General features: G+C 42.9%; 1 protein-coding gene across 5 annotated transcripts in view; it reads right to left on the bottom strand.

Moving 5' to 3' along the window:
- Nr3c2 (nuclear receptor subfamily 3 group C member 2) overlaps positions 1 to 12991 on the bottom strand; it is a 324977-nt gene that overhangs the window by 142369 nt on the left and 169617 nt on the right. For all 5 annotated transcript variants that reach the window (XM_055609002.1, XM_055609005.1, XM_055609003.1 and 2 more), the window contains one exon: positions 5784 to 5923. In XM_055609002.1, the coding sequence (XP_055464977.1) occupies positions 5784 to 5923 (140 nt within the window). The remainder of the gene's footprint in view (positions 1 to 5783; positions 5924 to 12991) is intronic.

A 12991-nucleotide genomic window follows, 5' to 3' on the forward strand; every position in this document is an offset into this window, starting at 1 on the left:
TGTCTCCTGTAGGCACCTGTATGAATGCTGGTTCCCCAGAAAGGGATAGGCCTTGAGTTGGGGCCTCGCTGGAGGAAGTGGGTCTTTTGGGGATGTGCTTTAAAGTATCTTAGCCCAACACCATTTCCTGTGCAGTCTTTGCTTACTGAATGCAACAGTGCCAGTAATCTTAGCTCTTAGGCTTCACTTTTCTAGCTATGATGTGCTACATCTCTAAAACTGTAAAAAAAGCATTCCCACCTTCTTAAGTTCCATCTTGTTGGGTACTTGACCATAGCAAAAGGAGAAAAGTAGCTAATATACGGGTGTTCACAGAAATACTACAATAAACAGAATCAGCTTCCATGATTCTTACTTTCGGATACAACAAAGACTAAGGTCAATTCAATCTTGAAACTATTTGATGGGAAAGCTGTAAGCCAATCCTGGTTTTCCTGCCTGTGGTAGCTTTGACAATGGCCATGGATATCCAGTAACGTATACAATTCTGGGGACACTAGGGGCTGATCTTCTATTACTAAATGACGACATGTGATGGACATTAAATTATTTCCTTGCTTCATCATTTCCTTAATTTTATACTGCCAGCTGCCAGAGGAAATATTCGAATTACTCAATATCTTCCAGACTGGCTTGTGTCTCCTCAGCTGGGGGTCTCTGTTTGGTAGCACAGTGGTTGAGTTTATCATGCAGGCAGAACCCACACTTCCTCACATAGCCTCTGACTTGCTCTTCTTTCCTGCAAGTGCGCACAAAGCACACAGTGATAACCAGAGTAGACTGCACGAGACACACTTTCTTCTGGGCCACAGTTCTCTCATTAATCTTAAAGAAGCTAAGAAAATTCATAATTTATCACCTGTAACATTTCCTTAAAAAATATCTCTCCCTATAGGATATGAACCAATACATCTGAAGATGTGAACACTGTGAAGCACATGTGAAAGGAATGGGTACAACTTCATAGGTCTGGTTTTATTAATATGTAAATAATAAACACTGAACTGAAATGAAATCTTTAAGGCAATTTCACTTTAAGAAATGAACTTATAATTCATATATTCTATTTCTTCAAGAGAAACAGAGCCTGGCACTTGATTTGGCTATCTAAGTTGGTGAGCCCTCAGCTTAACAGATCTGCTTTCAAAAACATAAATCCAGTTGACCTTACTTAACAATGAACCTTCCTCTCCTTTATAGCCTTGTAACCACCTGGTGATTTATGAGAGGTGTGTCCTCTACACACTGCTCATCTTCTGTGAGTCTGCAGACAGAGAAATTAGGTTATAAACAGTATGTGGAACCTAATCGGCACTGCTCATTGAGGAATCCCCATGGAAAATATGCAGACAAATAGAAGTTGTAGTATTTCACTACTGGAGAAGGATTGAGAGACTGAAAATCCAAAGGAGAAGAAGTTTTGCATTAGAAATTAAAATACTGCCATGAATTATGGGGCTGGTTCTGTTGGGAACTCACTGATTTGGGACAATCCTTTTACCTTGACTGATCTTCATCACAAAGGGCATTCCTGTGTTTATCCAAGAAATGCTCAACATCCTTAGTCATTCAGGAAATGCAAATAAAAACAACCCTGGGATTTCACCTCATACCCATCAGAATGGCTAAGATCAAAAACTCAAGGGATGATACATGCTGGAGAGGATGTGGAGAAAGGGGAACCCTCCTACATTGCTGGTGGGAATGTAAACTTGTACAACCACTTTGGAAATAAATCTTGTGAAATCTCAGAAAATTAGGAATAGTGCTACTTCAAGATCCAGCTATACCACTCTTAGGCATATACCCAAAAGATGCTCAAGTATACAACAAGGACATTTGCTCAACCATGTTCATAGCAGCTTTATTTGTAACAGCCAGAATCTGGAAACAACCTAGATGGCCCTCTATGAAGGACTGGATACAGAAAGTGTGGTACATTTATATAATGGGATAGTACTCAGCTATTAAAAGCAAGGAAATCATGGAATTTGCAGGCAAGTGGTGGGAACTAGAAAAGATCATCCTGAATGAGGTAACCCAGAAGCAGAGAGACACATATGATATATACTCACTTATAAGTGGATATTAGTCATATAATATAGGATAAACATACTAAAATCTATAGTCCTAAAGAAGCTAAATAACAAGGAGGATCCTAGGGAAGATGCTTAATCCTCATTCAGAAGGGCAAACAGGATAGACATCGGAAGTAGGAGAAGACAAGGAACAGGACAGGAACCTTCCACAGAGGACCTCTGAAAGACTCTACCCACCAGGGTATCAAAGGAGATACTGAGACTCATAGCCAAACTTTGGGTAGAGTGCTGGAATCCTTATGGAAGAAGCTGAAGATAGAAAGACATGGAGGGGGTCAGGAACTCCACAAGGAGAACAACAGAGCTAAAAAAAAACCTGGGCCCTGCAGTGACTGATACTCCAACTAAGGACCATGCATGGACAGGACCTAACCACTGTTCAAAGGAAGCCCATTGGCTGTTCAGTTTCCAAGTGGCTTTCCTAGTAAGGGGTACAGGGGCTGTCTCTGACATGATGTCAGTGGCCAACTCTGATCATCTCCCTCTGGAGGGTGCAGCCTTGCCAGGCCATAGAGGAAGATGATGCAGACAGCCTTGATGAGACCTGATAGATAGAAGGGGAGGAGGTCCTCCCCTATCAGGGGACTAGGGAAAGGGTATAAGGGGAGAAGAGGGAGGGTGGGACTGGGAGGGGGCTTCAGTGGGAATACAAAGTGAATAAATTATAATAAATAAATATATAAATAAAATAAAATTAAAAAATAGTCACATGGAGGCTATTTATATGTATACCTTGCTAGACTCTCAAGAAGAGCTGTCCTGCTCCCAGAGAATTCATGTTTGTGGCTGCCAATGTTGTCTTAACTGTGTGACACCCAAAGGCATTGCCACAGAGCCTTCACAGCAGGAGCCCTACACAGTCTAGTTGTGCATACAGAAACCCATCCAAGGACTTTCCCTGGAATGCCCCCATCTGCCCTTTGAAATCTCACAGTTGTGAGTCTAGGAGGATCTTTTCATCTCAAGGAGCATCTGTAAGCTGGTATGGAGCTCAGAATGTGGTAGGACATCCTGTCTACTCTGGCAGAACGTCCCCTAGTCATTCTTTGATACTGTGATCCCCCGTTAGCTTTAATGGGCTCGTCTCTGCGTCCTCTACCCACTGCTGCTGTAAGTTCTCTGTTACTGTAGTCTAAGAAGGAGCTTAAGGACAACAAAGAATCAGAAAAAAAAAAAAACCCCAAACATTTAGATAAGCAAGCATACCCATGGATAATGCTCCATTTCACATAACTCCATATACAGACACTAAGGCACCAAGTAAGTTCTTGATGTTTCGATCGCCCCTTTAATAGCCCCATTGGCATGTACAAACTAAAAGAGAGGCTAGAGGTTTCATGAAAATGTAAAGAACAAATTACAAGAGTTGGCTAGGGTCTGAGTTTGGAGGGGAGTAAAACAGTAAAGAAAAACAAAATTCACAAATATAAACACAGAGGTCTTTGACTAGTTGTATTTTAAATCTATATTTGTTTAATGTGGTTGACTGTAAAAAGTTAAATTCCAAATTTAATATGGAATAAACTCTATTAATGAAGGTCTTGGGGTTAGTGGTATTGTTTAGTGGTATAGCATTTGCCTAGCAATGCTCAAACCTCAACACACACACACACACACACACACACACACACACACACACACACCAAAATCTCACCATACCAAAAAAAAAATCTTAAAAGGTACTTAACTAACTTCATTGCCTTTCTAATTGATCTGCTTTCTAATAAACAAAAAATGAGGTACCAATATTTGTGTTTTTTTATATTTTTAATTCCCCTGTTACAAAAACAATTCTTCATGTATTTTCACAGACTGCCTAACACAAACTAAACAAGAATCCCCAAAACATTTTCTTTTTTCATGGAAAAAGGCAGATTCTAGAAACAGCCCAGGTGTGGATTCTGACACGGAGCTGGCCCAGGCATGGGTGATGGCCATCTCCGTTGCCACACCACCCTGCTCTTCTCCACAGAGCTTTGTTTTGATGTCACTTACTTGGATTCCTGATTATTCAGCAGAGGGAGGGAAGAGCTGAGGTTCAAAGGTGGCAAGAGTCATTAGGAAGGTGCCAGAGGGGCCAGGAAACCAGATTGATACCTCTGTGATTGTGAAATCTCTATTATTTTCCACTTTCTGGAATCAGCGTCTGGTAGTGGACTCTGCCTTTCCACAGGTAATGCCCCTTTCTAACTCTGGGTCTGGGAGCTCAGGCTGTCTGGCTCTGCAGCTCGGTGGTGACTAGAGAGGCAGGTTGGGCCATGCTCAGTCCAGGGCAGCCCTGTGGAACTTGATAGGAGCATCCAGGAACAAATCATGTGCTTTACCTGGAGTCAGCTACTCCTGTCTCTAGCCCGTGAGAGAATGGGCAGGCAAGAGTCAGAACACAGCCAAGTGGCCTAGGAGTTCTACCAGCCTGGCTCAAGACTGTGGCTTATATAAAACTGAGTCTGTGCTACAACTTTTTCAGAGCAGGGGCCAACAAATTTTTTCTGTGCTCCGGCAGGTTTGAGATGAACTGTCTGTCACTCGTAACAAGAATCTATATACTGAGAAAGAATGGCTCCACTCCTGCTACTAATTCAAAGCTGCGCTCAGAGGCTATCAGATAATTAAGACTGTAGATCAGGCTGGGGTGTGGCTCATTGTGCAGCACTTCCTGACATGCACGAGGGCCTGGGTTCGGACACAGAACTGTGTAAAAAGAAAATTAGTATCAATGAAATAATGTAAAATTTATGGAGGAGTGAAGTGACCTCACACTGCAGAACCAAGAATAGGACTGTGGTCTCAGGCAAAAGAGAGAAGATGAACCACGAATGCTGCTTTTTAAGTCCCCAAGGCACCGTTCATAGCTTCACAAATCTCTCAGAGAATTAAACCTTACAGGGTCTTCATGTGGAGCTCCTTAGAGACATGAACATCAACGACAAAATGATTCTTCCAGTAAGAGTGAGAACTCTGCACATTCAGATGGGCTTCAACATTAATAAAACCGTCTGGCCTATGTCTGATGTGAATTAACTGCTTGCCAGGAGGGGGAGGGGAAAGCACAAGCAACCATTTCCACTAAAGAAGTACTTGTTTACACGGATGCATGCCAAGGCTAGCCTACACATACACGTTCAACCCCAGCCAAACTTCTCATTTAAAGTAGTCACATGGAAACCTTAAGAGGGACGGGGGGGGGGAGGGGCGTGGGGGTTGAGTAGTTGATGGAGAAATATTCTGGATAGCACAACAATTTAAACCAGAGGCTGTATCCCTATATTAGTGTTTTAATTTGTACAGATGCACATAGTTATAGAGAAATACTGAAAAGAAAGAGAAGATGAATTTTGTGTGTCTACTGAAAAAATGCTGTTCTCGAACACACAAAGGTGTACGCACAATGACATGTATTTTTTTCCCCACATCTCAGAGAAAACCAAACTGCAGAAAGAGACAACAGCAGAGTTTCAGATAACTAGCTATGCCTGTAACTTCAATGGCTCCCAGTAAATGCTGTATGGTGGAAAAAAAAAAAATCTCTGGTAGTTTTTAAGATAAGGTACCATTACTATTCATTACTGACAGATTACATCAAAAACATTCTGCCAGACTTTTGCAGTGACGCTGCAACGTGGACCAGGCAAGCGAAGGACGCTCAGGGAGGAACGCATCAAGGGGACCCACATGAACATTTACCTTCCACCGCTCTTTTGAAGAAGACTTTGCAGCTGCCGCACGTCACGACCCCGTAGTGGCACCCCGAAGCCTCGTCACCGCACACCAGGCAGATCTTGGAAGGTCTCGAGGACCCAGCAGAAACACTTCGTAAAGTAGAGCTGGGGAGAGAGAGCGAGATGTCAATAATGGCACCGCAGTGCCCATATCCTGCCATGCTCAGCTGCATTCCAACTCTCTGACAATCTCAGTCTCCTGAGCGGATTCAGTTTCCCGTGGTCACATGCTGAATAACTCAGAGAAATGGAGGTAAGGCCAGGCCAGCCAGTGGAGTGGCGCCATCAGGAGTGGGAGGCCACAGTTCAGTGGGCGGGGCACTCGCTGAACATTCGTGAGGCCTGGAGTTCAAGTAAACGCAGAGCTCACCTGTAGGAAGAGTGATGGAGGAAGGCATCCGACACCAACCTGTGTCCCCACATGAAGAATGCACATGTGTGCACACACCCTGACCTACACGTATATAAGCACACATACACATATGCACGTCAGAAGAGCATACAGTTAGTCAACATTGAGAGTTGAAGGGAGAAAACACATCTACAAATACATTCCTTCCTTTGTCTATTTTCTAGATTATTTCAGAAGCTGTAGCCATAAAGTTTCACCAACATAACTACCCACACGTCAGTAGAACAAGGACAATACCAACAGGCATGCCAAAGTGGACGGGGTGAAGACCACCAGGCTTCAAACCTACACACGGGACTACAGGTAACTAGGGAATGCCGAGAGCAGGAAAAAACTTTCCAGGGCCGAACACATCAACAGTTTTCCTAGGCCAAACAGTCATCCCCCAAAATGTATATAAACGCAACATTATACAGAGGGAGCAGGTTATATTTGGTAATATATATGTATATACATATGTGCACGTAACAACTAATGAAAAAAGAGACCATGAACTTGAGTAAGGGGAGGTATACAGGGAGATTTGGAAGAAGGGAAGGGAAGTGGGGAATGATATAATTACTCAAAAAAGAAAAGAAAAATTATTTAATAAATTTATAAAACCCAAACCAAACTTCAGCTTTTTGATTTTTTTATCTTGATAGACACATGAAATATATTCTGTATCTGGCATTTTTAGTTTTAATATTTACTATCCTTTCAAATTAGTAAGCAAAATGAATTGTGTTGAATATATATGTTACAGCAGGGTTCTGTTTTGTTTTTGGTGGGGCTTTAAGCAGCAATCTGTTTGGAAGCTGTTTGAGAGGAACCTTCTCTGGATATTTTATACAGTACTAGTTTAGTCTGGTACGTTCCAAACAGAATGCCTTACATTCTAACGTGGAAGCACAGTCAAGTGACAGCTTAGGTAGGCGTGCCCTGAGCAGCTAGAGAAGCGGCCTGTCCCCCTCCGGGACCATGAGCATCACTGAGTATTTATCAACAAGCCCCAGGCAAGATACCGAGGGAATAACTCTAAAAGTCCAAAGCTGGAGGGACACACACAGATTGTCAGCGCCGCTGCAGGGTAAGATGGCGTTATATGCAGACTAGGAAAACATTCATTCTGATGCAACTGCTGAGAGGAACAGGGAAGCATGCAAACAAAAGGGGGGAAGGGAGGCAGAAGAGCAGCAGCTACGAGACTGTGCACTGGGCATGCTCAGTGGTCAGGGACGCTTCCTGCCTCAGCTCTCCCCACAGCTGTGCATACTCCAACTCAACATAAACAGCAGACATGAAATTAAAATAAAATACTCAAAATAAACACACTAAGGGGCTACAAGGCTCATGTCATTGTCATGGTTCCTTTGCTTTTCAGATCTGCCAAAACCTGGTAAAATCATGTTAAAACACATTTGTCTAAAAACACTTTTCAATGTATGAACAACCCTCTTGCCAAAAACCGCTGAAGAAACAAACATTCAGCTGCTCGGCTCACCATAGCATGACTGCCTTTCCAGAAAATGCCTTTCTTAAATCAAGGACTGAATCAGAGCTCTCCAAAGCTATTTTTCCTCCTGAGAAAAGCACTCTTTATTACTTTTATTAGTGCCCTCTGACTCCTTTATGACATTCAAGACATTCCGTTTCAGCACCAGCAACTCTGCAACATATTGGCTGGGAAAACTCGATCCATGCTCAGGCTGACTCACAGGGCAATTCAGAGGAAAGCCACAACTGTAAATATTTAGAACGTAACGTAAAATCATCATTAAAATGTAACTGCCTTCTCACGGTGACAAACATATGTGATTTTTGTCTTGTTGGCTTTTGTGGTGCTGGGGACTGAACTTGCCTTTGCATGTCCGTGGCAAGGACCGGACCACTGAGCCCATATGTGAGATTTTATTCAGCATTTTTTGTGGGTCTTGATCTTTTACTGGTCTCTTAGTTTTAGTCTTCTTGGCCAAACTTCTGGCCAAACTTCCTCTTGCTGTGATCTCATTTCTTTTCTTGGCTTCAAATATCCTCAGTGTCTTGGGATTTCCAAATGTCCCCCTTCAGAACTCTGGGACACTTAGAGTCAAGCACCTGACTTCAGAGCTCATTTATTCCCTTTTCTCTTCTGAGCTTCCTCTGTGTGAGCAGCACTGAGCTCCTGCTAGACTCCACTTTCCCCTTCTGCCTCTCCCACGCTTCTCGCTAGCCTCCCCTGTCCTCTCCCTGCCATGCTTACTCCATGTGAGTAACGCCAAGCTTCTTGAGGCCTCAGATATACCAGCAAGCATTGCTTCTTCCTCTGGACTCTGACTAGATGGATACCAAAGGATGCTGGCGGTGCTGTATTTCTTCTTCTCCCATAGTTGCTTACATCTTTGCACAACAGAATATCAGCTTTGCTTCTGTCTCTCTCTGTCAGTGCCCTGAGCCTTCTCATCCCACATGTAATGTGCCTTCCTTCATGGGCTCTTTCCCATCTTGCTCGTCCACTTGACTTTTCTATCTCTGGCCACTTCTCATCTCACTTTTCACCCTCTGTCTAAGGGTTCCATGCAAAAACTCATCTTCAAGGAGTTCTTATCTGGTGTCTAAATCTCTATAACAATTCTGCCTTATTCAGTTCATTCCATTCTCATGCATCCCTTCTTCCTATAACCTTCCTGTAAACATCTTAAACACATCAGGTCCAGAACCCAGTTGCCTTCCTTTTCCACATTTGGGGATTGTGGAAGGGCAGTAGTACCTTGGAGGTATCCAAGCTCACATTACGTCCCTTTGTTCACTTTATCTTTGGTGGACAGCAACAATCTTACATATATTAGGCTGCTTCCCACATGCCCTGTAGCATCACCACTGTCTTTTGACCTTTTGTCTTTTGGTGTCTCCTCTAATGGCCTCATTTGCTTCTGGGACATCATTAAGCAAAGTAAGGTCTATCTGCCCCTAAGCATCGTGATATACTATGATATCGTATCTGCTAATTGTGCTGACTGCTGTGTGACTAAGGAGGGCACAGTAGACAAGATGGAAGCACTGGATAGATGAACCATTTATGCCCCATGTAGGATGGAGCAGAACAACAGGAAATTTCCTCATGGTGTTCTGAATAGTGTGTAATTGAAACAGGATCTCAAGGGCGGGCTGTTTGACCCCCACCCCCCCAGGGGAGGAGCAGTCTGTTAGGCCACAGAGGAGGACTTTGCAGCCAGCCCTGAAGATACCTGATAAAACAGGGTCAGATGAAAGGGGAGGAGGTCCCCCCCTATCAGTGGACTTGGAAAGGGGCAGGGAGGAGACCAGGGAGGGAGTGTGGGGTTGGGGAGGGAATGAGGGAGCGGGATACAGCTGGGACACAGAGTTAACAAAATGTAACTAAAAAGAAAAAAAAAAACAAAACAAAAAACAAAACCCAAAATTTAAATAATTAAATAAATAATGAATAAAAAAAAAAAAAAGAAAACCTGTCGATTTAAAAAAGTGTTTTGAAACTTCCCAGTTACTATTTTCAGACTAACCTTCTTGGGACGGTTTCCCTATAACATCTTTGGTTCACACATGCTACCAGCCCTGCTGGGCTCTGGATGACCGTTTATACATCTGGGCGTTTTCTTCTCCCTTCCCATTCTTTAAAGCCCCCCACATTTTCACGAGGCCTGTCATCCCAGCAGGCCACCCCTCTTCTCTTACTTGTTGGCTGCATGGGAACACTTCTCCTTCAGCAGGAATCCCATTGCCCTTGCATTAGTGACCTGAGCACTTATCCTAACCCCTTTAGGGCAAAAACCTTATCTGCAGATCTCTGTGTTGTAGCCATTGACCTGGGTTGGCATTGTTTACTGAATGAATAAAATTACACTCATAATCTCATTATAGAAGAACATAAATTCACAGAGGGCAATTTTACAGAAGGTAAATTAATGAGGCCAAGGTTATAGGTTCAATACTCATGCGGTTGATTTAGCTGTAGAGAGAGAGTGAGAGTAAAAGAGAATATGCTTATCCAAACCCAAACAAATTAAAACAAGCAAGCAAGGAAATGAAAGAAGACCTCAGGACAGGGACTCAGACTGTTTTCCAAAGCAGCTCATTCTCTTTTTTTATTAGTTAGGGAGAATATTTGGGAGTACTTTGTAGTATATTGTCTTTTATAAAGTTATCTTTGATAATAAGTGAGTCATAATCTTGGGGGTGACAGTTCTTCCCTCTGAGCCACAATTCATAATGTACATAGCAGTCATGAATCGAAGAACAAAGGCCCAACTTAGAATCTGAACTGTGAGAAACGAATTACAGCTGGTTACCTGTTAATGGAAAATTCAAGAACATAAGTGCTTTGTAAAATAAAATGTAAAACACAGTGATGATTAATTACTTAACATCAATAGTTAAGTAGCTGTTGATAGATTGGTTAGGCAAGAAAAATGAACTCCAGACAACAAACAAACAAACAAACAGATACACACACATACATAAACTCTCTTTCTCTCTGTGTCACAAACACACAGCAAAAACAAAACAAGACAAATAACAACAACAACAAAACTCCAAATGCTGGGATCCAAATCAGTGAGGCTCACTCTAGGAAGAAGCTTGGAGAACAGTCCAAATCACAGAGTCCCTCCAATACAATATGAAGAAGATATAATCTGGGTAGGCATTTGGTAGTTGACTAAAAATGTGTCATGGACACTGAGGAGACACAGTGCAAGAATGGAGCATGCTACAGCATCAGAACAATGATGTAGAACAATCTGCAGTATGTAGAATATAAGCAAGGAAAGCAGAAAAGCCCAGTGAGCTGAAAAGGACTGAAGACCACTGGAGGTGAGGATGAGAAGTGTGTTTTGCAGGGCCAGGCTGACGTGAGCAGCAAGCACAGCTCACCCTTAAAGAACAAGAGTTCTGGTCTTATTCCCAGTGCAGGAACGAATGAGCCAACCCAGAGAAGGCCGCAATAAGCGCGCCTTAGCTTCATTTCCTGGTGCTCTGATTAAAAAGGTGACAGAAGCCATTTAAGAAGAAGAGGGTTTATCTGACCCACAGATCCAGGTTCCAGTCCATCACTGCTGGGAAGCCGAGGAGGAAGAAACCGGAAGCACATCGCATATTCAAGAGCTCAGTGTGCATGTTCCATGTCCGTCAGGCCAAGGCTCAGCCTATGAAACGGTGGCACCTCCATACAGGGTGGGCTTCCCTTTCCCTTAACATAATCAAGACACCCCTCCCCGCCCACAGACCCTTTCACAGGGCCTTCTCCCAGGTGATTCCAGGCCGTATTCAACTGACAATTAAAATTAACCATCACAAAACACAATAAAAGGTTTAAGATTCAAGAGAAAAATGTTCAGCAGGGGGAAAAAAACCCAGCATTTTCAATTAGGCAGGAAAAGAAACTCAAGGACCAATCCTAAAGAAGGAAAATCAGAAGTAGAGGTAAGAAGGATCATGAGTTCAAAAACATCCTTGGCTATATAGTGAGTCTGTACAACCTGGGTGGGCTACGTGTATCCAGCATCAAAATTCAAAGAGACTGAAAGAAAAAGAAGGAAGAAAAGAGAGGGGAGAGAAGGAAGAAAGGAAGGAAGGAAGGAAGGAAGGAAAACAGGGAGGGAGAAGGGAGGAAAGAAGAGAGAGAGGGAGGGAGGGAGGAAGGAAGGATGGATGGATAAAGACAATAAGAAGGCAAGATAGCAGCATCTCGGAGTGGAAGAGATGGATAGATGGGATGCTTTAACAGGCCCAAGGCCACCAAGAGGACAGACAACACAATAGGCTGTCCACTGGTAGCAGCTATTGTTGACATGGCTGACATTAAAAGCAATTTGTATGCATGTGAATATCACCTGTACTGAACAGAAATATTGAGGAGTTTCCATAGACAATAATTGAACACACAGTTTAATATGTATTAAACATACAGACATAGTGGAGTCTCTAAGAATTTCTAACATCAAATTATCTCCAAAATGAGACTGGGTGTACATATGACAAGCAAAGGTTTCTACCACAAGTAAATGTAGGCCGTAAACGCTGCGGCTGTTGCTTGTCTTTGAAATTGCTGGCATGTGCACATTTGTGTACATTTTTAGAATCCCCTGTCGGAACCACAGACTCATCACTACCTCTGTGGTCAGAGTTTTACTACAAAGAATGTCTTATAGAAACTACAGCTAGTTACATGCTTGAATATTTCAGCTTATTGAGAAAGGTTTTATTGTGTAGCCTGGCTGGCTTGGATCTTGGTATGTGGACCAGGCTGGCCTTAAACTCACGGAGGTCCAGCCGCCTTTGCCTCCTTCCTGCCTGAGTATTTTAAAATGGCTTTTCTTTTGAAAAAAATTAGTGTATATAAAATGTATATTTCTTTCTCTGTGTGTGGTGTGATTTAGCTTTCCCCTTGAACATTAATTACCCTTTTGCTAGAAAAGTCTCAAAAGAAGATACTGATGCCTCAGGACACTGAGGAGCGATGGGTTTATATCTCATGGTTCTTGAACCTGGGACATTTAGAAATCAAGTCTTATGTGTTTTGCATTTGCTGCATTTGTTGTCGTTTTGATTTGGTTTGGTTTTTGGTTTTTGGAAACAGGGTATCTCTGTGTAGCCTTGGCTGGCCTGGACTTGCTTTGTAGGCCAGGCTGGCCTCAAACTCACAGAGATCCACCTGCCTCTGCCTCCCTGAGTGCTGGGATCATAGGTGTGCTCCACTGTACCTGGCTCATTTGCTGCATTAAAAAAATGTGGATGTAAAATGTGCATGGACTTTGGGAGCAAGA

Source organism: Psammomys obesus, unplaced genomic scaffold (assembly GCF_907164565.1).
Source record: "Psammomys obesus unplaced genomic scaffold, mPsaObe1.curated_primary_1811, whole genome shotgun sequence".
Taxonomy (NCBI): Eukaryota; Metazoa; Chordata; class Mammalia; order Rodentia; family Muridae; genus Psammomys; species Psammomys obesus.